Genomic DNA, 26,166 nt, shown 5'->3' on the forward strand with positions numbered 1-26,166 from the left:
CAAAAAAACAATATTTTCAGCAGGCATGGCAACACTGTACTGGGGGAACCGATAACTATGAACAACTGATAAACAAACAAACAAACAAAAAAACTAATAAAATGTAAAGACAGAATGTGTGCTTTAGTTATAAATAAATTATTTAATATAAAAAATAGATATTATAATGCATTCATAAAATATAAATAAAATGAGAAATGAAATAATGCTTAATTACTATGGGTTGCATTTAATATCAATTTGACATTAAGCTTAGTAGGCTATTTTCTTAGAAGGCTATTAGCCTTTTTCCTAATATGGATCATGTTTGTTGTAGTCTACTTTTAATTAGGGCTCTTTGTTGTTTAAGATAATTAAAAATAAATATTTTATGCTTGTTTATTTATCAATTATCCAACAGTATTTCTCATTGCTAATATTTTAATTCAGTTAACTGTGATTATGAGCAGAGAGCTTACATTTAACTGTTTATGATAGCCCATCTGATTAAAGCTTAAAAAAAAAAGATTGATATCCGGATCGGTTTTGGTTGATCAAGATGACAAGAAATCTATAACGGCTGTAAAAATCCTGATCGGAGCATCAGTAATGAACACCATTAAACTAAAGCGCGTTGCATCTGGCGGATAAATTAACTCACCCAATCACATCCTATATAAGATTATTCAGATATATACACAATATACACAGAGTGGTTCAAGAACTGACTCCAGCCCAGAACCATGACAGAGGAAAATGGCTAATAGTGTAGCTTTATATATATTTAAGAGGAGCAGACTTTAAAGACTGAATATTGGGGTTTTTTGTATTTGTTTACAAGGTGGAACAGGTTAACGGTTGTTGTTTTTTGCATACAGCCTGTAAAATTAAAATTTTTAATTTAGTTTATCAGAAGGTAAATTAATTTGTTCCTAAATTCTGTCAAAATTGACAAGCTCAAGTTTTCTCATGCCTACTTGTGCATTATATTGTGGCACATTAATGTTACCATGTCTAAAAAGACTAAACTTCAACCGTGCTCCTAAATTTTGGACTGTGCTCCTAAATGTTTGAGCACAAATACTCCTAAAAGAAACTGTTACCGTACTTACCGTGTTTACTTAGATCAAAAGATGCAGGCTATTTGACGGTACCTCGAATAGTGAAGGCTACAGCAGGGGGAAGAGCTTTCTCTTATAGAGCCCCACAGTTATGGAACAGTCTTCCTATTAGTGTTCGGGACTCAGACACAGTCTCAGTGTTTAAGTCTAGGCTTAAAACGTATTTGTTTACTCAAGCCTACCCTGACTAGATTCTGTTCTACTACTTCGCAGTCATAATAATCTTTTTTCTCCCTCTCTCCTTTCGCCGAGCCCCACATGAATTTATGGAGATACTAGAGATCCAGATCCTTTCTGCCTCTGGATGGAGCTCAAATCTTCTTTAATTCCAGACTGCTGGGACTACGGCTGCTCCTAAGGCCATACAGACTTCATATAAATCCATAATGAACTTTTTCACACTATCTGTTGTTACCCAGATGAGGATGGGTTCCCTTCTGAGTCGGGTTCCTCTCAAGGTTTCTTCCTCTTAAAACATCTTAGGGAGTTTTTCCTTGCCACCGTCGCCACTCAGTGGCTTGCTCAGTTGGGATAAATTCGCACCTTTAATATCTGTATACCATGTTGATATTTCTGTAAAGCTGCTTTGAGACAATGTCTATTGTAAAAAGCGCTATACAAATAAAATTGAATTGAATTGAATTGAATTGAACCGTAGAGCCCTGAAGCTGCTTTGCAACAATGTCCATTGTTAAAAGTGCTATACAAATAAAAATGAATTTAATTGTTTTCATCATCTACCCACTGCTTTGTTCTTCATATTTGTCTGCATTTTTGATAGAAATTATAGTAAAATATATTTTGTAAAGTGTAGAAAATTAGTTTTTGGTGCCTTGACAAAAGACTTTTTTTTATTATTATTATTTTTTAAAGAAATTTATAATATTTTCTATTCAGACAAATAGCATATCTATTCTATTCCGTTGTGTCTTCCTTGTTCATAGAGCATGTTTTTATACTTTTATATGCATATAATCATGAGAAAGCAATGGACCATGCAAATAATTTTATGACGCCATCTGGCGGCTTCTAGTTACTGTTGAGTACACGTTAGCTTTACTCCTGAAAAGGGGTGGCAACATTTGATGTACTGTGCTTTTAAATCTGGCAACCCCACTCCCACTCGCTCTGTGCTTTACCGTTGTGTGAGGAGACGGATGTTTGTTTAGAGCTTAGATCCAAATCACCCTTTAAACTGGATTTGTTGTAAATGGGGGAGATATATACCCTTCGTTTTCAACAAAATTATCCCGTTAGCCGTTTACATATCGACAACTAAAGTTATTTAGTGTTATTTTTTGTGATTGTTCTAATAACCGCTGTGAAAAAGAAAAATGGAGTCAGCGGTTAGCCGCTATCAAGTGGTAAGTCAGCTAGCAAAATTTACTAACCAGACATTTTAAATAATAATTACAAATAATTTAAGAGGACGAATGGTATATTTGTATATGTTTAATGATGTTCGCCAGGCTTTTACTCAGCCAAGCCCGTGTTGTTATTTCCAGATAGCACAGCTGCTAAAGTCAATGGCTGAATCTCAAATAAATATCTAGTGCACGACGTAGGTGTGATAGCTATTATTTCGTACCCTATTTAGTGCACTTATCAATAGAGTCGGAGAAGTAAAGGCCATGGATTCGTATTTATCTACTTATTTGTTTGTTTACACAGGGCGTAAAATCCATTATTTAAAGTCGTAGGGTTAGTGCCCATGTGTAGGGGCTATAGAGGCAGTTGGGATTCGGCCAGCGCCGACTTCCGTGTTCCAGATTACACGGCCTTTCTATAGAGTAAAATAGCTGTGATAATAATAATAATAATAATAATAATAATAATAAATAACGGAAATATTCAGATTAAATGTCCCAAATGTATATAAATCTCTATTCTCTATATAGCTGTGCAGAATATTCTCTAATGAGGCGTTTGTTTAACTGCGTGTTGAATGTTATCTTGACATTTGGTTTTTAAATGAATGAGAATAGTGTAATAGTTGTGTAGTAGAGTTAGTGTAAATGTGTGTATTCATATAAAAAAAAAAAAGCTGTGAATTACTGTCTATAGCAGGGAATAGGTGTGTATAGATGTTTGTATGTATTGTTCGGAATAGGTGTGTTCAGGTATATTAATGGATTGATATTAGGGTGTTAAATGCATGGTATTAACACTGCAAATAAATTTCATCCCATTTATTATTTTTGCCAACTGTTTCATGATTGATCAGTAATTAACATCATATTGTGTTTTTAAAAAATATATTATTATAATGTTATAATGACTTTATTAATTGTGACCCCGTATTACACAGTTGTAATTCGTGTCGGATTGTGTATAGGGTTGAGAGGCTCAATCTGCATTTTTAAAAAATTATTATTAACAAGGGGACCTTGGTTAAATCCTGAGCTTAGGTTTCTGTCTGTGTGGAGTTTGACATGTTCTTTCCACTTTTCTACATGGCATTCCTCTTGGTTAATTAATAATCTATAATTAATGTAATGGGATTTGAAAAGCAGATTTTGTGGCATTTTGATGTATCAAAAATACTGTAAGTGGCATGTCTGTGACTAATGCGGAAGTGACGTTTGTGAACAAGTTGCTCTGAGATTCTTATCAGTTTTCTGAGAAGCATTGCTCACTGACAAATAAACTGATAAACCATCAAGTCTGTCATCATCCAATGCAAAAGTATGATGAGGGAAATTCAGAAGTGTGTAACTCACAGACATTACACTATTTCACAGATAAAAATGGAGAAAAGCAAGCTCAAATCATACACACACAAACACACAGTGCTAAGAATATCTGTGCAATTACTTCACACTGCTGCTTCAGACAAGAAGATCAGACGTGTGTGTTTCTGGACTATAGATCTGGTGTGAGTGTGTTTGTTAGTTAGGGCTGCACGATTATGGTCAAAATGATAATCACGATTATTTTGATCAATGTTGAGATCACAATTATTTTGATCAATATTGAGATCATGATTATTTATCACGATTATTCATTGATTTTAGGGACAACATATTTTTATTACACTTTCACATTTAAATAAACAGACCACTGCTTTCACCTCCATGTTGTGCTACATTCCTGCATCATCTCATAGAAGCAAATTATAAATAAAATTGTACCCAAAATATCCATCCATCCATCTTCTATATCGCTTAATCCTTTTCAGGGTCACAGGGAACCCTGGAGCCTATCCCAGGGAGCATCACGCACAAGGTGGGGTACCCCCTGGACAGGGTGCCAATCCATTGCAGGGCACAATCACGTACACATTCACACACTACGGACACTTTGGACACGCCAATCAGCCTACCATGCATGTCTTTGGACTGGGGGAGGAAACCGGAGTACCCGGAGGAAACCCCCGCAGCACGGGGAGAACATGCAAACTCTGCACACACAGGGCCACGGTGGGAATCGAACCCCCGACCCTGGAGGTGTGAGGCAAACGTGCTAACCACTAAGCCACTGTGCGCCCCCCCCCCAAAATATAGGATAAGTAAAATTTAAAATACCATCAACCAAATGAAAACATGCTATCAAATATAACAATATGCAACTAAATGAAAAGAATTCATGCCTATACAGAAAAGGCAAGAACAGTGTTTACAGGAGGAGAGACGCAGCCAAATCACCTAATAGAGTGGTGCAGTGATGACATCATTTTGTAGTCGAACCCGGAAGTCATCACACTGGTTCCCTCGACAAAAACCCAATAGGATTTTCCCATAGACTTTTGGATTATTACAAAAAAATAAGCTCTGTGATCAGCAAAAGTTTACAATACTAACATGTTTTGGCCATCAACATAATTTTCACAAATTAACACAACTTTTATGAAGTTTGAAGTCTAAATACAATCGGCAGAAAGAAAAAAGTGAACCGTATGCTATAAACGAACTACACCACGGTCGCTCGACTTCAACGTCACCATCACCAAGCTTCCGAGAATGTTTCCAAACTTGATTTAAAAACATTTTCCATAATACAGATTTACTCTGTGGATGAATCTTCACCCATGTTTTTTTTGTGGGGGGGAATTGTGCACAGCATACCTGAACCAGTTTATCTGCAAAGACTTTTCCTGTTCGGCGTGATTAACGTTTAATGTCCCTGACAACATCTGTAGTCTCATTTAGCAACTTGTTAGTGTCGTAGCGCACTCTGAACCCGAAACGAAGCTGGCAGTCCGGGTGCTAAAATGCTAACTCGTTTCCAGGTTTTGGCATTACAAAATGATGTCATCCCTGCGCCACTCTATGGTGACTGGCTGTAAGATTAGGAAGCGCTTGATTTGATTTGCAGTGGAGTTTTCTATGAGTGGAGGATGAACTTTAAACGTCAGTATCGCAGTCGGTCAGATTCATCTAATCGTGGGCAGTCAAAATCATAATCGAGATCAATATTCGATTAATTGTGCAGCCCTTGTGTGTGTGTGTGTGTGTTTGGTTTACAGATAAAGATCTGCAATCCCATAATTTCTGAAATCCCAAAACAGAAGTTACACTGCAAGCACACAAATACACAAATAAAATAAAAAAATTATAAAAAAATTTTTATATAATGACAATAAACTTCATTACATTTATGGCATTTGGCAGACCCCGTTATCCAGAGCGACTTAAAGAAGTGCTTTAAAGTCTCTATCAATAAATACATCCCAATACTGGTTCACTAGGTAATGCACAAAGAATATCATCAGTCTCTGTTGCGAGGTAATTAGAGATGTAATGGTATGTAGATTTCAAATCACGATTATCGTGACCAAAATTATGGTTATCAGTATTATCACGGTATTGATAAAATATGTTAAATGTACAAAAAGTACAGATACACACAGAAATCATTTAAACGGGTTTTATATTTGACTATAAAGTGATGGATGGTGGTCACTAGGCTTGCTGCGATAGTCGGTGTTCCCGGTGTTATATGGTGTTCGGCCGCACACCGATTACACCACATGCCCACCACGGCACCGCCCGCCACTGTCGTTTTACTTTTTTATAGTAATAAAAATCATTATGTTTAGTTTAGGATGCAACTAACGATTATTTTCATAAGCGATTAGTTGGCTGATATTTTTCTTCTTCTTGTATTAATCGGATGGGGCGGGGCAAACTTTCTGTACCATTTTTTTTGTTTACTTAGAATAAAATCCACAAACTGAGTGTTACAAATATAAACTTCAGACTAAAACTTTACACAACTGTTTGTCGAAAACAGAAAAGAACTCAGTACACACACACCAGAATATACAGTATCTCACAAAAGTGAGTACACCCCTCACATTTTTGTAAATATTTGATTATATCTTTTCATGTGACAACACTGAAGAAATGACACTTTGCTACAATGTAAATTAGTGAGGGTACAGCTTGTGTAACAGTGTAAATTTGCTGTCCCCTCAAAATAACTCAACACACAGCCATTAATGTCTAAACCGCTGGCAACAAAAGTGAGTACACCCCTAAGTGAAAATGTCCAAATTGGGCCCAATTAGCCATTTTCCCTCCCCGGTGTCATGTGACTTATCAGTGTTACAAGGTCTCAGGTGTGAATGGGGAGCAGGTGTGTTAAATTTGGTGTCATCGCTCTCACACTCCCTCATACTGGTCACTGGAAGTTCAACATGGCACCTCATGGCAAAGAACTCTCTGAGGATCTGAAAAAAAGAATTGTTGCTCTTCATAAAGATGGCCTAGGCTATAAGAAGATTGCCAAGACCCTGACACTGAGCTGCAGCACGGTGGCCAAGACCATACAGCAGTTTAACAGGACAGGTTCTACTCAGAACAGGCCTCGCCATGGTTGACCAAAGAAGTTGAGTGCACGTGCTCAGCATCATATCCAGAGGTTGTCTTTGGGAAATAGACGTATGAGTGCTGGCAGCATTGCTGCAGAGGTTGAAGGGGTGGGGGTTCAGCCTGTCAGTGCTCAGACCATATGCTGCACACTGCATCAAATTGGTCTGCATGGCTGTCGTCCCAGAAGGAAGCCTCTTCTAAAGATGATGCACAAGAAAGCCCGCAAACAGTTTGCTGAAGACAAGCAGACTAAGGACATGGATTACTGGAACCATGTCCTGTGGTCTGATGAGACCAAGATAAACTTATTTGGTTCAGATGGTGTCAAGCGTGTGTGGCGGCAACCAGGTGAGGAGTACAAAGAAAAATGTGTCTTGCCTACAGTCAAGCATGGTGGTGGGAGTGTCATGGTCTGGGGCTGCATGAGTGCCTCCGGCACTGGGCAGCTACAGTTCATTGAAGGAACCATGAATGCCAACATGTACTGTGACATACTGAAGCAGAGCATGCTCAGTATGCAGTATTCCAGCATGATAATGACCCCAAACACACCTCCAAGACGACCACTGCCTTGCTAAAGAAGCTGAGGGTGAAGGTGATGGACTGGCCAAGCATGTCTCCAGACCTAGACCCTATTGAGCATCTGTGGGGCATCCTCAGATGGAAGGTGGAGGAGCACAAGATCTCTAACATCCACCAGCTCTGTGATGTCGTCATGGAGGAGTGGAAGAGGACTCCAGTGGCAACCTGTGAAGCTCTGGTGAACTCCATGCCCAAGAGGCAGTGCTGGAAAATAATGGTGGCCACACAAAATATTGACACTTTGGGCCCAATTTGGACATTTTCACTTAGGGGTGTACTCACGTTAGTTGCCAGCGGTTTAGACATTAATGGCTGTGTGTTGAGTTATTTTGAGGGGACAGCAAATTTACACTGTTCCACAAGCTGTACACTCACTACTTTACATTGTAGCAAAGTGTCATTTCTTCAGTGTTGTCACATGAATAGATATAATGAAATATTTACAAAAATATGAGGGGTGTACTCACTTTTGTGAGATACTGTATATTAATTTAGGGACTGTAGTTTAATTCTGTGTTTTTTGTGCATCCATAAAAAAAATAATGCATAAATATTTATATACTGTATAAACTAAAAGAAATGAATGAAATATATAACATTTATTTTACAGTATTTATGCATTACTTTTTATGGATGCACAAAAAGCACCGAATTAAACTACAGTCCTAAATTAATAATAAAAACTCCCTTTCACTGCACCTTGTGGTTTCTGTTACTCACTGCCTTTAGACATATTGATTTACTTGTGTTTACTTTTGATCATAGTATTTTAATTAGACATTACAGATCTTACTCATGCTCCCACTCTGCATCACTGCATCTACACACACACTGCATATAAACATCAGTGTCCTCCTGCAGCACTGTTTGATCTCCGCTGTGTTTAATATAAAATGCTCGCCTGCCTTGGAGGACTTTTTTCCTCAGTCACGTGATGATTTCGCCTCCGTTTGATGGTGACTGAGGTCATCTTGGGAATAAACATTAACGTTAATATAAACAGTAAACTGAAGAAAGTCATCGGTGATTCTGGGTGTCTGCTAATGCTAGCGTGCATATGATGTCATGCGCCTTCGACTAGGAAGCGGCTTATACTTCCAGTTAGTAAAAAGAAACTGCTAGTGTTCCATTTCTAAAATTCACACACTAGATGGTGGAGTATACAGTACATAGTGTAAGTGTACAGTTCTTAATTTGGGACACAACTTTAGTATTTACTCTCCGAAGCGTGTTTTCGGAACAGATGTAATGTAATGAGTAAATCTCCCCCGAGCCGTGCGCAGACCAAATAATCGATATTGAGATTCGTTGAAAACGATTTTCATAATCGATTAGTATTAATTTTATTGATTAGTTGTTGCAGCTCTAGTTCAGTTAGAGAACATGGTGGAAGGTAGCGACAACGCTCATGAGAATTTCCAACCTTCCAAGAAGTTTTGTGACTGTAAGTCATTCTCTTCAAATTAGAATTACTTGAGTCCATACGGTATAAAAACATCACAATTTTTACATATGATTTGATAGATTATTTTATGAAATATAAAAAATCTAAAAAGTGTGCATCATAGCTGACACATGAACACTTTCAGTTGGTTTTATGACTGTCAGTCATTCTCTTCAAATGCCATTGAAGTTAGAGATGTGTATACCATCGTCGTATGTAACTTTAGAGATGGTCCCGTAATTTGCGAATATCAAACGTCCAACGTCAAACCCAATTATGCCAGTCTTTCCCCCCCTTGCTTTTAAATCACGTATGAATGGGTGTGAGCAGTTCACTTTCGATTACGAAATTAGCGGCAATTTGGGGGAGGCAGTTGCTTTTATGATGGGTTCATTATTATTGTCAATGAAAAACACAACAACAACAAAACATTACAATTATAAACTTGATTATATTAAACCAAATCTTCCACCATCATCTTGTCAGTCAGCTTGCCTCACTATCTGTCAATGAGCTCGCCTCAGGTTTGTCATGTGTTAAATCTTGACTCCTGCTGACCTGTGCCACAACTCTGACTCATTTGGCTGATGCTGAATTGAGCAGAAGTGCTCAGTTTTTAATTGTAGCATTCGTTTTCACGCTCAAAAAACAATCAATGCGTTTACATGGACAACAATAATCCACTCTTAACTCGATTAAGACCATATTTTGATTAAGAAACTACCATGTAAACAGCTATTTTTAATTACCTTAATCTAATTAAGGTCATACTTGAAGTAAGCAATAATCGAATTAAAACAGGTGGAGTACTCCTGTTTTAGTCACATTATGGACGTGTATTACCTTAATCACATTATGAACGTCGTGTGAGAGTTTTCACTGCATTTTGTGACAGGACACGATCACACATGGCAGTTTTACGTTTTACGGCGAACAAGAGAGTTCGGCTGTGTCCCAAACCGCATACTTGCCTACTATAGGCCTGTAGTGGGGAAAAATACATGTATCTCGGCTACTATATAGACAGTAAGTACGCGGTTTAGGACGCAGCCCACAGCTTCAAGCAGTTGTCTATTAGCACGTATAGCATGACAAATAATTAACTGCACTTAAAGCGTTCGTAAAAAAATTAAATAAAAGCACCCAAAACTGTATACGGTACCATAATGAAGACGAACTGTATGTTGATACGTGAAATTCTGGAGGGACATCGGACGGCGTGGTGCGGTGACGTAATGATGCGCGCTGTTAATCTAATTATGTTCTAAAACATGTAAAACAGGAACATGACAGGAGTATTCTAAAAGCGACTCATGTAAACACCTTAATCACATTATTATCTTACTCAGAGTAAGGTCAATAATTAGATTACTTCTGTCCATGTACGTAGTCAATGTTGCATGCTGCGCCTGTGTCAAACTCATGCTGAGTGTGTGTGGACAGTATTTACTGTGAGTTTTACAAATCACAATAATCGTGCACGGTTTTTAATGATAATTAAATGTGACAATGTAATACTAACCATTAGGGAATTTTATTGTGGTTTATCGTGAAACCGGTAACCGTTACATCCCTAGAGGTAATATTAGGGATGAAACGGTTACCGGTTTCACGTAAACATACAGACAACACAACTTTTTTTTTAATGAGAAGTGCTTATTTAAGTATTTTAGGAAGTGGGAGGTCTTTAGATGTTGTTTGAAGACCACCAGTGACTTGTAAGACAAGATAAGATGATCCTTTATTGATTCCCCATAGGGGAAATTCAAATTTACACAACAGCACAGGTAGGATGAGTAACATCAAAGAAAGAAAGAAAATAATTTCCATAAATACCTATACAATAGAAATAATAGAAACAATAAAGCAGATCTATGTACATATGCTAGAGTTCTATTTATATATGTACATGTGCAATATCCTCAGTATGTACATACATGTGCAAGATCTTTGAAATGGCAATTAACTGTTGAGTGAGTGTTTCTGTGAGACTCAAATCAGTGAAGTAGGAGGTACTGGGTATTGTTGCATTGTGGAGTCTGATGGCTGATGGTATGAACGAGCCCCCCCCCCCCGATATTTTGAGGGATGTGGCTGGATGAATCTGTGGCTGAATGTGCTCCTGAGCCTCATGATAGCTTTCAGCTTCCCTCTCATCCTCTTCTCAGTCACTTCCTCCACCCTGTCCAGTTCCATCCCTACCCAAAGCTGGCTTTCCTCACCAACTTGTTTAGTTTGTCCCAAAGCCACCTCCCCAGCACACCACAGCAAAGAAGACCACTGGCAACCACAGACTGTTAAAATATCCGTAGGAGCCCAGTGCACACATTAAAGGACCTGAGCCCCCTCAGAAAGAACGTCCTGCTCTGTCTCTTCTTATAGAGAGCCTCGGTGTTGTCTGACCAGTCCAGTTTGTTATTGAGTTGCACCCCTAGGAACTTGTAAGTGTCCACTATCTCCACTCCCTGCCCCCTTATGGTGACAGGTGTGGGGGGCCGCTTGCTGTGCCAGAGGTCCACCACAAGCTCCTTGGTTTTCCCGATGTTGAGCTGGAGATGGTTGCTGTCGCACCATCTTATGAAGCTTTCAATAAGGTTTCTGTACTCCCCTTCTTTATTATTTGTGATTACAGCCAACAATGGAGGAGTCGTCCAAAAACTTCTGTACGTGGCATGTTCCCAAATTGAAGCAGAAATCAGAGGTGTAGAAGGTGAACAAGAATGAAGACAGTACAGTTCCCTGGGGTGCTCCAGTGTTGTTAGTCACCACGTTTGACAAGTAGCCTTTCAGCCTGACATACTGCGGCCTATCAGTGAGGTAGTCTGTAATCCAGGTGACAAGGTCCTGGTCCACCTGCTTCACAGAAAACTTCTCAGCCAGCCGGAGTGGCTGAACATGTTAAAAGCACTAGAGAAATCCAAGAACATGCTTTGTGCCACTCCATTTGTGTAAGCTTTTCGAAGAAGGTAGTTGATGGCATCCTCCACACCAGTATCAGCCCAGTCAGTTACATACCATGGGCTGCAGGGTGCTGCAGAACCAGCCTCTCAAGGGTTTTCAGTACATGTGACGTTAAGGCCACAGGCCTGAAGTTGTTGAGAGCACTGGGATGTCCTTTCTTGGGCACAGGGACTATGCAGGATGTCTTCCAGATCTTGGGTACCTTCTTCAGCCTCAGGGAGAGGTTAAAAAGATGCCGGAACACTCCTGCCACCTGCTCTGCACACTTTAAGCACCCTTGGGTTGATGTCAGGTCCTCTGGCCTTGTTAATCCGGGTCGTAGTGAGCTGTTGTCTCACCTGGCTGGTCACGATTGTGATGTCTGGGGTGGATGGAGGTATGGTGGGGGTGGGGAGAATGGGGAGGGCAGGGGATGATGGTGATGGTGAGGGGCTGATGGTGATGGTGGATAAGGGGTGATGGTGGTGGTAATGCTGTCTTACTGGGTGTAGGATGTGTATTGATGTCTTTCTCTGTCTTTGCATTATCTGCTGGTGAGAAGAGGCGGACTGTGGCTGTCATGCCCCAATCTTGTGGTGCCGCAGGACAGCCTGTGAAGGAAGTGGCAGCCAAAGTGTGAAAGGGGACAGCCATCTTGGTGGCGTGAATGGGGACATTTGAGGAGGTGGAGGGAAGTTCAGCCTGTGTTGGTGAGGCAAACCTGTTGAAAAACTCGACTGCACAGTCCTGGTGGTAATAGGCTGTCTCCTAACATCAGGCTTGTATGTAGGAGTGAGCTGTATCAGACAGTGGTCCCAGTTGCCGAGGGGAGGAATGGCGGTGGCACTGTATGGCTCCTTAACATTTAACATACAGAAAGTCCAAGGTCTTATCCTCTTTAGTGTTGCAGATTATATACTGTGTAAAGTTGATGAGGGTCTTTGAGATTTTAACATGATTGAAATCTCCAGTTATTCTGAAGAGTGCACTGGAATGCCGTGTCTGCAGGTCCGCAATGGTGGAATGAATGACGTCACAAGTGCAGGCCGCCACTGCTGACGGTGGAATGTAAACAATAACAACAAAGGCAGCTGAAAACTCCCGGGACAGATAGTGTGGCCTTAACCTGATGGCCAACAGCTCAACATCAGGCATGCAGATTGTTGCTTTTATAATAACATGCCCTGGGTTACACCATTTGGAGTTAACAAAGACAGTAAGTCCTCCACGCGACTTCTTTCCACTCTGTTTCTCCCTGTCCGCCCGAACTAGCAAGAAGCCGGTTAATTCCACTGAACCGTCAGGAATTTTCCTGTTCAGCCATGTCTCCGTCAGACATAACACTCTGCACTCCCAGTATTCGAGCTGTCCTCTGACCAGGGCCGAGAGTTCATCCATCTTGTTAGTCAGCGAGCGTACATTCCAAATGACAACAGAGGGAGGACAAGGCTTGTGTCTCCACCTCCTCTCCATCTTCTTGTTCTTCATCATCGCCCCGGCTCGAGTTCCTTGCCGTTGGATTCTTAACTCCACGGGATATCCTTCAGACATGCAACTGGTCGATTCTGGTACTGCAGGAGCTCCTCACGTGAGTATGGTGCATTGTTGTTTGGTGGTTGTTGTGTCCTTTGTCTTGCACATTATTAAAACACAAAACAATAAAACATTATTAAACATTATTTAACATTATTAAAACACTTACACAATAAATACAACAAGCTACAATCTAGTATAGTGGTGCTCAAGTAATAAAATAGTAAAAAAATAAGAACAAAATAAAAACATATAATAAAATATTGTAAAAAATAAGAGAAAGGTATAGAAAAAGAGTCAAAGTAGAAAGAGAGAGAGCTGCTGTGCCGTGCTGCTACTCGCTGCTGCACCGGAAGGAAAGAGATCTAGGGGAAGTTCATTCCACCACCTAGGTGCCAGAACAGAGAAGAGTTTTGATGCATGCCTTCCTTGTACCCTGAGAGATGGTGGCACCAGTCTAGCGGTGCCAGAGGATTGGAGGGAGCATGGTGCAGTGCAGGGTGTGATAAGTGATTTGAGGTAAGTGGGTGCTGGTTCATTTTTGGCTTTGTAGGCAAGCATCTCTGTTTTAAATCTGCAGCAACAGGAAGCCACTGGAGGGAACGTAGCAACGGAGTGGTGTGGGAGAACTTAGGAAGATTGAAAAGAAGTCAAGCAGCTACATTCTGGATCAGTTGCAGAGGTTGAATGGCTCTCAGAGGCAGACCTGCCAGGAGTGACTCGCAGTAGTCCAGTCTTGAAATGACTGAACCAGCACCTGAGTGGCCTGTATGAATAGAAATGGACAAATACTTCTGATGTTGTAAAGGAGAAATTGACAAGAGCGTGTCAGATTAGCAATGTGAGAGAAAAAGGACAGTTGATTGTCCAAGGTTGCGTGCAGTAACTGAAGGTGGAATCAGAGAGTTGTCCAGGGAGATCACAAGATCCTGACATGGTGATGAATCACCTGGGATGTACAGCAGTTCAGTTTTGCTGGGAATACGTTTCAGCTGATGAGCTAGCATGCATGATGAGATGTCCGACAGATATGCTGAGATCTGAGTAGAAACAAGAGGATCTGATGGAGTAGAGTTGAGTGTCATCCGCTAAGCAGTGGTATGAAATCCCATGTGAGAATATGACCTCAGACTATGCTGTCAAACGCTGCTGAAAGGTTAAGGAGGATGAGGACTGATGACAGTTTGCGTGATCTAGCAGCATGTATTTCAACTTCAATAAAGCGAAAACTTTTAAGCAACTCGTACCAATTTCCCAGCCCCTTGCACACAGTGGAGCATTTTGGAAATTAACGCAAGTTTGTGCTCATGCCTCATTGTCATGCTTCCGTACTGCAAAAACTCCCCTTTGTAAAGTTTGCAAGTTAATCTTCTTCACAGTATTAAATATAAAATACTCCACTGCCTTAGAGGACTTGGGTCACACTTTTTTGCGCTGTCACATGACGATTACACCTCCGTCTGATGGTGACTGAGGTCATGTTGGCCATAAAAGGTAACGCTGACATAAATTAATTTCTTCAGTTTACTGTTTTTGCTGACTCTGGGTATACTGCTAAAGCTAGCAGCGTCATATTACGTGCATTTGACGTCATGTGCCATTGACTGGGAAACGGTTTATATTTCCGGTTAGTAAAAAACCCTAGTGTTCTATTTGAAACGATACTACCTTTCTAAAATTCATACACTAGACAGTAGAGTACATAGTGTAAGTGCATAGTATGTCATTTAGGATACAGCTTTGGTCTGTACACTCCTATGTGTGTTTTTGGAACAGAAGTAACACAATAAGTAAATGTGCCCCTTGTCGTTCGCAGAACAAGTAATCTATAATGAGATTTGTTGACAATGATTTTCATAATCGTTTATTATCATTTATTATCATCAATTCATTGTTGTAGCTCTAGTGTGCACCCTTTTATAATTGGAGATGTGACTGTATTCGGAATGAACAAATCACATTCAATCTCATGTTCAAAAGTAATTATCATACAGCTGTCATCAATGAAAGTATTCTGGTTACCCCAAATAAAGATCACCTGTTTCTGTAAGATTTTCTTCACATCTTCTTGGTTTCATCTGACTGCTGAAGCCATGGTCTGCAAAGAGCTTATAAAGCCTGTATAGGGTCTCACTGTCAAAAGGTATCGGTCAGGAGAACGGTACAAAAAAATTCCAAAACCGTACCATGGAACACTGTGAAAGCACCACAGTGACATCACCAAGAACAGGATGTCCCTCCTAAATTTATAAAAGGACAAGACAAGAACAGGGAGGCTGCCAAGAGACCTACGGCAACATTAAAGGAATATGCAGGAATATCTGACAAGCACTGAATACTCTGTGCGTGTGACAACAATCTCTCATATTCTTCACTTGTCTGGGCTATGGGGTAGGGTGGCAAAATGGAAGCCTTTTCTCACAAAAAAAAATCACCTTAACAACTAAATCACCCCAAACTAAGGGTGACAAAGGGTGTAATGGTCTGATGAGACCTATTCCAAAAGGTATAATAATTCTGTAATTCCAAAAAGTATGTTTGGTGCAAAAAAAAAAAAAGCACATCACAAAAAGAATACCATACCCATGTTGAAGCATGGTGGTGGCAACATCATGCTTTGGGCTGCTTTTCTTCAGCCAAAACTGGGGCTTTTATCAAGATGGAGGGAATCATGAATAGCTACAAATAAAAGTCAATTTTAGAGAAAAGCCTTCAGCTAGTGTCTGCTAGTAAGCTGAAGATGAAAAGGAATTTCCCCTTTTCGCATGACAATGACTCAAAGTATATGTCCAAATCAAAAAGGAATGGCTTAACCAAAAAAAAATCTATTCTTTTGAATGGCCTAGCCAGAGCCCAAACCTGAATCCAACTGAAAATCTGTGAGGTGATCTGAAGCAGGCTGTGCTGTCTCAGGATCTAGAATGTTTTTGCAAGAAAGAGTGAGAAAATATTGCCAAGTAACCTGCCATGCTGATAGGCTCTTAGCCAAAAAGACTGACTGGTGTAATATAATCAAAAGGTGCTTCAGCAATGTATTAGTTCAGGTGTGTGCACACTTATGCAACCATGTTATTGCACATTTTTTATTTTTCCTTATTTTCCCTACAATGTTTCTGATTGCTTTTCACTGAATTTTTGTATGTTGTAATTTCACATTGAGGGTGGAAAACGTTCAGACATGATTGATTTTTATTTTTTAAATTTTTTCTTACATCACAAAAACCTGCCATTTCAACAGGGGTGTGTATAATTTATATATACTCTAATATAGAACGTATCACATTGGCTCATTTATAGTTTGACCACCTGTATGCTCTTTGAATAGCTGCACATTTATTTAGCTGTGTAATTTCTAGGGATGCATAGGTACCATGTAGAAACTGTCGCAGGTGAGAGGACTTCAATTCAGTAAGCACTGAGCACTGATGTGCTCAGTGCTTACTGAATTGAAGTCCTCTCACCTGCGACAGTTTCTCTGCATTCTCACTTCATTGTTCCACTTTCATGAATACCATTGTGTGCGCCCAGTTCCCAGCACTTTACACTAATTTTTAATGATGCTGCTGTCAGCTTTTGCTGTCCTTGGGCTCTTTATTAAGCATGCCGATTAAGTGCCATAAAATGTTTTATCAGGTAACTTGAGTTGTAGGAACATTCTGTAGTTCCTCCTTGTGATATTTTTGCTTTGCTTTGTTCATTAATTGTGAAATATATCCAGAGCATATATCCAGAGTAAATATACAGAGCGCTGTCGAGATAAGATACAAGGCTTACGTCACATAGTTTGACTATGAATACAAGGACAGATATTAGTATCAGTGTGGATGCAGACCAGAGGATTGTTTATGGGTTTGCTTTCAATGTTAACCTTCAGCTTTCAGTGTTAACCTTGAGTTTAAATGAGCCACAGAATTACAGGAGGGGAATCTCTCAAAATCGTCTTCAAGGACCTGGTATTTAATATGTTTCATATTAAATACTTTTCATGTGCTTAGTAGACCTGTAGTGGTTTTATTGGGAAGTCTCTGGTTTTTAAAATGGTATGCCTTTTTGTTGGGGAAATGGAGCACGCTCTCTCCGGTTGCACCGATGACATAGTTCATATGAAGACTACTGTCGAGTCTCTCACTGCAACCGTGACTCAATTAGAGAATAAATGTGAGGATTTGGAGTCGAGGTCATGGCGCAATAACGTTAGGATAGTCGGAGTTCCAGAGGGCGCTGACACCTGTACAACTGCTGCTGTAGCAGCCTTGTTAAAAGAGGCGTTTGGTCTGGAGAAGGAGTCGGTTTTGGACCGGTCCCACCGGACCCTTCAGCTGAAGCCCAAGCCTGGTGAACGACCACGAGCTATTGTGTGCAGATTCCACTATCACAGTGACTGTGTTGACATTTTACGCCGTGCGAGAGAGCTCCAGCGGATTAAAGTGAGGGATTTGATCATCTCCGTTTTCCCTGACTACACAGCCAAGATAGCCCAGGCCCGGGCTGCATTTAACGAGGTTCGGCATCAACTTCGTGGTATTGAGGGCGCTCGCTATGGAGTACTTCACCCAGCTCGGCTTCGCATTACATATAACGGTGTTCAGAAGGACTTTATTTCAGCGGAGGAAGCAGGAGACTATGTTAAACTCTCGATATCGGGGTGAACTGCATCACCTACACAGCAGAGTTTTTTTCGCTTTTCTATTATTTTTATTTTCTTGCACTCGGCCTTCCAGCTCTTCTGTCACCTAGATTTTGTGGACTCACTCCTCTTAACTCTACTTCTGTATTAATGTGGTTCTCTGTTTTGATGCTCTGACCGGGTTAGAGTTTCTGTTTATTTAATTTTATAAGTGTTATCTCCTCAGCTTTACGTGCTACACTGTTATATTATTTGTTACAAGTCTTTAAAAGTTAAAGACATTATATTTGTTAGTGTGCGCAGACTGTTTATCAGACTTGAAGTCAGTAGGGGTTTTTTTCTCTTACTGAAACTTTTTGTCTTGGTAATTTTGTTGGTTAGTTCAGCTTACTCTCCGATTTGTTTTCACATTGTGGACAACTTTACGTTTTTGTAGGATACACTGCTGTCTCATATATTTTATGGAGACTTTGGGTGTGGGTGTTTGGAGGATTATGAGAGTAAGCAGAACATGCCAATGCTTTGAAGGATGTGAATTGGAACAGATTAATGTTATTTAATTGCGAATCTGTTTTTAGAGGATTTAAACCTAACATGGTGAACAAGTTATATTATAGAATTCAGGCAATTTTACTGGGGTTATCTCATACAGTGTAGCAAGTAATAATCTGGAAAGACCTTTATAATATTACCGTCTAAAACTGGATTTAAAGAGTAGCAAATCAGTAAATGAATCACATGTAAATGAATCACATGAAAATGAATCACATGAAAATGAATCATATGAAAATGAATAAAATAAATTAAAGACAAAGGAACATGGTACAAATCTCAAGATACAAACTTTGTAAGTATAGCGTTAAAGGAACAGTAGAGATCCATTGGTCCCAGTTATTGTATTTAATTCCTAGTTAACTATTGTAGTAGTTCTGACCCCATGATGAGCTTAGCACAATATTTTATGAAGATATAGAAGTAGTAGACTTATGGATACTTTAGACTCATCTTCAGATATTTTTTTTTGTTTAGGCAGTTGAGGGTGGTGCCCAACCATGGTAGTTTAGCAGTGGTTGGATTTGAACTCACAACCTTCTGATTAATAGCGAAAAGCTTTAACCTCTGAGCTACCACTGCTTAGTGTTTCTCACTCAAACAGCTTTCATTGTTTCCAGTTACACAATGAGGATGACCCCTCTGAAACAAGCCTTGCCGAAGAGCCTTCCACTTCTTCCCAGGCTGACGCAACTAGGAACTCTATCACCATGGCATCCGACAGCGAGTTTCCACCCCCCTCTTATGCCAGCTTGGCATTAGGAGCTGCAGCCTCTCCGGGTACGTTCTCAAAATTATTCACTATTCCAAACTTCTTTCAAATAGCATTTTAATACACCAAACTGTTTTTAAGCCAGTTTTACCTGTATTAATTTAGCAGACTCTCTCAAGAACAATTTTTAAAATAAACATTGTTATATTTAATTGATTCTTTCAGTAAATGAGATTTGGATTAATTTGAGATTTGAGACACTGCTAACCAATATTTGGGGCCAATTTTTATTGACCATAAATTTGATGTTTGCAGTGTGAAAATTTACTCTTACTCACAATTTTAATGAACATAATGTTTAATATTAGAGCCTTATAAATAAATAAAATTAACATAATGTTCAGTAATAGAGAATTATAAAAAAATAAAGTGCTTTGAACAAAAACTACAAAAAAGTATACTGATAACAGTCATCATCTCAAGGTGTGTGTGAGAGTGAGTGAGCGAAATTATATGGCCAAGTACATTGTACTTTTTGCCAAATGCATTGTTCAGCATGTTCTTACATTTACATTTATTCACTTAGCAGACGCTTTTATCCAAAGCGACTTACAAATGAGAAAAATACAAGCAAAGCGATATATCAAGCAGAGAACAATACAAGTAGTGCTACCATACAAGATCCATTAATTGAGTTCCAGAAGAAGCAAAGTGCACAGAGTAGAGGTGTAAGTGCAAATTTTTTTTTTTTTTTTCCTGAGTTGGTTAGGTGTTCACGGAAGAGGTGGGTCTTTAGCTGTTTTTTGAAGATGGTGAGAGATTCTGTGGTCTGGATTGAGGTTGGAAGTTCATTCCACCACTGAGGAACAGTTAGTGTGAAGGTTCTTACCTTTCTTCTCACTGCAGAAGCAAAAGCAGGCACTGCTTCATTCCCACTTTTTTTCACAAACACCAAAATACACATTTGATTGGATTTACTTGACATGTGGTCCACATTTCTACCAATCCAATAGCACTGCGAGTGGGATATAGAGACAAACTACAGAGGTTTTGGTCGGTTGTACTTGATGCATCATCCACATTTTAAGTGATCCACTTTGCTTTGAGCGGGGCATTGGGCCAGACAGCAGAAGTGTGTTTTTGTGATTGTGGTTGCGTCAGATATGAGTACACATAACAAAAAGCACTTTTATTGACTAGGAAACAAGTTCAAGTGTGAATTCCAATAATCGGAAAAATTTTGAATATCGGCTCCTGGCCAATAATCAGTTAACCCCTACTTTTCATGCACAAAGAACCCTGCCAGCAAGGCTTTTGTTGGCAGAAAGGGGCCCGGGGCATTTGGGCTCCAATGGCAAGGGCTCGGCACAAGAGTTTGTATGGCCAGGTCACCACTGTGGGTCCCTCGTTTCCCTTTTTTGGTCCACAGCTCCAGATTTGGGAAAATCTCGCCACTGGTTGAGGGAGAACAGCCTCCTTTTGCCTCTCCTTATGGTGAGTGTGGTGAGGGCCTGTTCCAGGGCTTCCACTATACCCCTTGGGTTCGTTGCAGCCCATGTGCTCACTGCTTTCCTTTCCTCTTGGTAGAGCCCCATAGGAACTTGTTAATAACCATCCCCTTGACCACTTGGTTGGCTGTTAATTGCTCAGACTGCAGCCAACCTTTAACAATACTGCATTCCATCTGCTGCCAGAGGATGATCCCTCTTTAAAGGCCCATTTATAAAATTTGCCAGCTGCGGCATAGGGGCGGTAGCGCGTACCAAGCTAGGATCTCACCAGATCATAGTTTCTAGCATCCTCTGGGGATAACGCAAAATGGAGGTTGATCAATTGATCGGTTTTGCCAATTAATCGGCACTGATAACCAATTGCTGGAACTATTGGTTATCAGCAAAAATCCACACAGAGAGTTTTTATTGGTTGCGTCTGTTACAGAGCAGCTAAGAAGGGTCCACTGTCATTAAACAGTACAAGAGCGGCCTCTAGAGGAAAAATAAGAACTACTACTCATGCCTCAAGGTGTAAGTTTTAACACTTGAGACTACACTTTGCACGGAGCAGGATACTTCAGATGCGGATTTAAAACATCGACAACAAAAAGGAGATATTTGTAATGATATTTTTTAGTTCAGTTTGGATGTATATATTTTTTTAAGTTTAATATTTATTAATATCTAATATATATTAATATTTATATATTCATTTAATTTTTAAAAGTACAGTGTATTTTATATGGTACAGTCATGATGTTTTCATTCAGTATCAATTTTAAAAACTATCAGTTGATTAATCGGTTATAAGCACACACACCAGAAGATATATTATTAATTTAGGACTGTAGTTTAATTCGGAGCTTTTTGTGTATCCATAAAAAATAATGCATAAATATTTATATACAATATAAACTAAAATAAATTAATAAAATAAATTAATAAAATAAATTTTATATATATATATATATATATATATATATATATATATATATATATATATATATATATATATATATATATAAAAGTATTTATGCATTACTTTTTATGGATGCACAAAAAGCACCGAATTAAACTACAGTCCTAAATTAATAATAAAACTCACTTTCACTGCACCTTGTGGTTTCTGTTACTCATTGCTTTTAGGAATATTGTTTTACCTGTGTTTACTTTTGATCATAATATTTTAATTAGACATTACAGATCTTAATCGCACTCCCACTGTGCATCAGCGTGTCTACACTGCAAGCACGCAAATACAGCATATAATGGCAATAAACGAGCGTATATATATATATATATATATATATATATATATATATATATATATATATATATATATATATATATATATATATATGTATATATATATATATATACACACACAACAGTTTAATTTGATCTTGATTGTTACAGACTTTTGAGATTAAGGAGTGTGATGATCAGGACCAGCGCAGTTCTCCCTTGTTCCTCGAGTGTATCGTATGAGTGGGGAGTTTTCTAACATCAATCGTTCAGTGGAATATAAAAGACTCTTTACAATTCGCTGTAGAACACTGTGACATACTTCAAGCACTGAAACTTTGTGTATGTGTCCACAGAGCGTGTGTTTCAAGGGGATTTTCCTGTTCCACCCCCCTACAGCGTGGCCACATCACTCCCTACCTACGATGAAGTTGAGAAAGCCAAAGCAGCTGAACTTGCAGCCTCGACCAGAGACAGCATACCACGGGTGAGACACACCTGCTCTAACACGCACGCACACACACATGCAAAAGTACCTTTATTTCACTCTTTATTTTTGTCTCTCTCAATATTGTCTCTCTTTCGCTGTCTTTCTCTCCATTCTCTCTCTTAGGATGAGGATTTTCCTCCACGAGATGATTTCAGTGATGTTGATCAGCTGCGTGTCGGAAACGATGGCATCTTTATGCTGGCCTTCTTCAGTGAGTTTGTGTGTGTTGTGTGTTTTACCTTTGCTTACTCTTTGTATGGCTGTGTGGGTTTGCATGTGCGTGTGTGTGCTTTATATTTGCTCACTGTGTGTGTGTTTCTGCAGTGGCCTTCCTGTTTAACTGGATTGGTTTCTGCTTGTCATTCTGTCTCACTAACACCATCGCTGGCCGTTATGGAGCAATTTGTGGATTCGGCCTGTCCCTCATCAAGTGGATCCTCATTGTCAGGGTAAACACACACACACACACTGTGTCAAATGCAAACAGGCAAAGATTAAAAAAAAAAAAATAAGACAAATATTTTACTACATATGTAAGTGAGTTTGCTTAGAAGTACAAACCACATTGATATTCACATGTAGTGAGTGTGTTACAGATAAAATGTGTGGCCTCTAGAGTCACCTCATCTCTCACTAATAAGAATGCTAGAAATGAAAACAGACTTATAATAAAGAGCTGCACTAAACTGAACTGTGCTGCCTTTATGCCTGTTCTATTTGTAATAAACTTTTATTTATCTGTGGAAAAGCCACCACTCTAATGAATCCCACAATGCACCACAGTAGGAAGTGTTTAAGCCATGTATGTACAGAATACCTATACTGCCCTGTGTGGTGTTTTCAGCGGGCACAGTGTTGATGGGGCTTGTTTTGTTTTTTCAGTTTTCTGATTATTTCACCGGGTACTTTAATGGACAGTACTGGCTCTGGTGGATATTTCTGGTTCTGGGTAATTTATTGTTCGTTATTATTGATGTATATTATTTTTTTCATATTTCCTTCTTTAGGAGGCTGATAGTATAAATATTAACTATCTTATTATTGGGTATAAAAACAAAACATAATTAATCAAACTATAACATAATTGTCATTTTGAGGTGAATTTCTCATGCAGTGACCTAAGTCTGTGTGGGTGTGGGTGCATGCGTGCATGCATGTGCAGGTCTCCTGTTGTTCTTTAAAGGTTTTGTGAACTACCTGAAGGTGAGGAACATGTCTGAGGCCATCGCCAGCACACAGAGAGCTCGCTTCTTCTTCCTCTATTGAAGGTGGGTATGCACACTCACACGGGCACACAGAAATAGCAATGACATGTGGAATGTCATTTATGCTGGCCTTCTTCAGTGAGTTTGTGTGTGTTGTGTGTTTTACCTTTGCTTACTCTTTGTATGGCTGTGTGGGTTTGCATGTGCGTGTGTTGCATTGCAGCACCCAAGGCTTGTACATATGGTATAAGGAATTAGTGTTTACCGTTAACTCTCAGTCTTCGGTCTCGTTTTTATTCATTGACAAAAATATCAGTTGGCTTTTGTCATAGTTTTTTTTCATCATGAATTTGTTTTTATTTAGTTGTTGTCTCTTTTGTCAGTCAAAAAATGTTGACAAAACTATGACGGAAATTATTCGTGCAGGTGGACGATAAAAAAAGCAGCTAAATGTACTTTATTAGTGAATTTGTTGAAAATATTTGAAAGGGGATTAAACCAATTCATCAACTGCATTATGCTGGGAAGAGTTTTTTTTATTATTATTTTGTTTTACTTTAATGAACTTTTACCAGCTCAAAAACAGCTGGACTTGGAGAAAAGAAATCTCCCAGATGCTGCTGTACACATCACATCCTCCACCTATCATTAAGCTATAAGGGGTTACATATATATATATATATATATATATATATATATATATATATACATATATACATATATACAAACACACACACACACACACTTGATGTTTTGTACCTGTTTCTCTGTCTGTCTCTTTGTCTCTGTTTCTCTCTCTCCACCTGTCCCTCATTATGTTTTTCAGGATCAATTCCCTGAACATTCCTTCTGCTGATTTGTAACTTGTTGAACAGGAACAGCAAGTAGATGCAGTGGGAAAGGGCATGGAGGAAAAAGATCGAGAAAGAGGACAATAAGGAGCTCTCCAAAACCCTGCCCCCTTATTAAAGCCACTCAAGCTTCATCAAATCCTCATTTCATCCCTGATACTAATGATTTTTGCCAAAATTATGTTTAAATGTAGTTTAGTAATGAATTTTGCTAGTTTTGAAAAATATTTACTGTTGAATGATGATCAACAAACTGCACTCAGACAAATAAAAAAAAAGAACTGTCTGGCGAAGATGTCAATATGCAGCTAAGATTTTCTTAATTTAAACGTGAGCAGTGATTTGTCAGTCATTAGCACTTTTTGAATTAAGGACCTTGGCGACTTATTGCAGTATTAACGTGCTTGATAATTTAATTGTTTAAATAACGATAAGGTCAAACTTCATGCTGATGTACTTTTTGCACAATTTCTGAGAAATTTCTGATGTGGGAATTTTATTTAACTGTGTTGTGATTAGTTACATGCATCTGCCAATCAAATAGAGAGGATTTGAGTGGATTTTGAAAATGTTCAGTTCCACCTTCTGTCTATTTCATTGGTTCAATCATAACTCTGTCTACTTTAAGGAGGTTTGTGTTTAGCAAATTAATACTCCCATGTTTAACTATAGATTAGTGTTGTTAAAATGTTAAGACTGGAAGTGCAATTCTCAAATACTCTTTTTTTTGCACTTTTTTGTTATTAAATTTTTTATTGATTAAATAATAATGTGTAAATTTCCTCAAACTGTGAACAGGGATTAGATTAGTTTAGGAAATATAAACCGCCTGAATGAGGTGACTGTTTGATCAGCAATAGCGGATGATTAATAACATAGCTCAGTGCATGGTTATAAAACGCAGCTGTGCCATTTTAAACTGAACAATGAAATAAAACCTGACAAAATGCTTACAAACTGTTTATATTTACTTTTGTTGTTTGGTTGTCCCTTTAAAAACAACTGTGTATGTTATCTTGCAATATGCCAATAACATGCCACACAAACCCAACAAACATCTGTTAGCTTTAACTGGATCTTAAAGTCAAGGGCTACATCCTGAATCACACACAGCACTATACAGTGTGTACTGCAGGTGGAGTCTTAGCATATTTGTTAATTGATTTAAAATTTGGCCTAGTCTTTACCTTTTGTTTTAGTTTTTTTTGTCTATGTAATTAGCAGTATGCTAATGTTAATATAGCACTTATTGTAATGTTTTCTTTAAAGTGTGGAGGTAGTTTTTGTTGAATTACTAGAAGAACAAAGTGTTTCACTTCTGTTTGTAATACTGTATGTCCTGAGTTCAGTCACCTACTGTACACCATGAAGTTCATTAGATAAAGGATTAGACTAAAGATAAAGTCTGTGTAAACTGTCATCCAGGATTCTGCTGATGTTCATGTTTTTTAATCCATTTTGTGGGAGATTCTCACCCGCTTTTGTGTTTAAACTAAGCTTTAAATTTTCTTTAAAACCACTAGGTGGTGAAGCCATTATGTTTTCAGGTTGTCCATGGTTCCTTCTGTCTATGCGTCTG

At 38.9% G+C, this 26,166-nt stretch overlaps 1 protein-coding gene across 3 annotated transcripts; it reads left to right on the forward strand.

The window, feature by feature from the left end:
* Positions 1-2,216: 2,216 nt before the first annotated feature.
* Positions 2,217-25,544, forward strand: ndfip2 (Nedd4 family interacting protein 2). Of its 3 annotated transcripts, none has more exons than XM_053615834.1 (8): positions 2,217-2,464; positions 19,212-19,371; positions 22,398-22,528; positions 22,655-22,742; positions 22,856-22,980; positions 23,414-23,480; positions 23,694-23,799; positions 24,563-25,544. In XM_053615834.1, exons 1-7 carry the CDS (start codon positions 2,435-2,437, stop codon positions 23,795-23,797), a joined length of 705 nt encoding a protein of 234 aa, XP_053471809.1. In that variant the 5' UTR covers positions 2,217-2,434; the 3' UTR covers positions 23,798-23,799; positions 24,563-25,544. The 3 variants fall into 3 exon arrangements, with proteins under 3 accessions (XP_053471809.1, XP_053471807.1, XP_053471808.1); XM_053615832.1 differs by lacking the exon at positions 2,217-2,464 and adding an exon at positions 13,179-13,467; XM_053615833.1 differs by lacking the exon at positions 2,217-2,464 and adding an exon at positions 13,179-13,467 and having other exon boundaries at positions 24,612-25,544.
* Positions 25,545-26,166: the final 622 nt, after the last annotated feature.

Source organism: Ictalurus furcatus, chromosome 26, assembly GCF_023375685.1.
Source record: "Ictalurus furcatus strain D&B chromosome 26, Billie_1.0, whole genome shotgun sequence".
Lineage (NCBI taxonomy): Eukaryota > Metazoa > Chordata > Actinopteri > Siluriformes > Ictaluridae > Ictalurus > Ictalurus furcatus.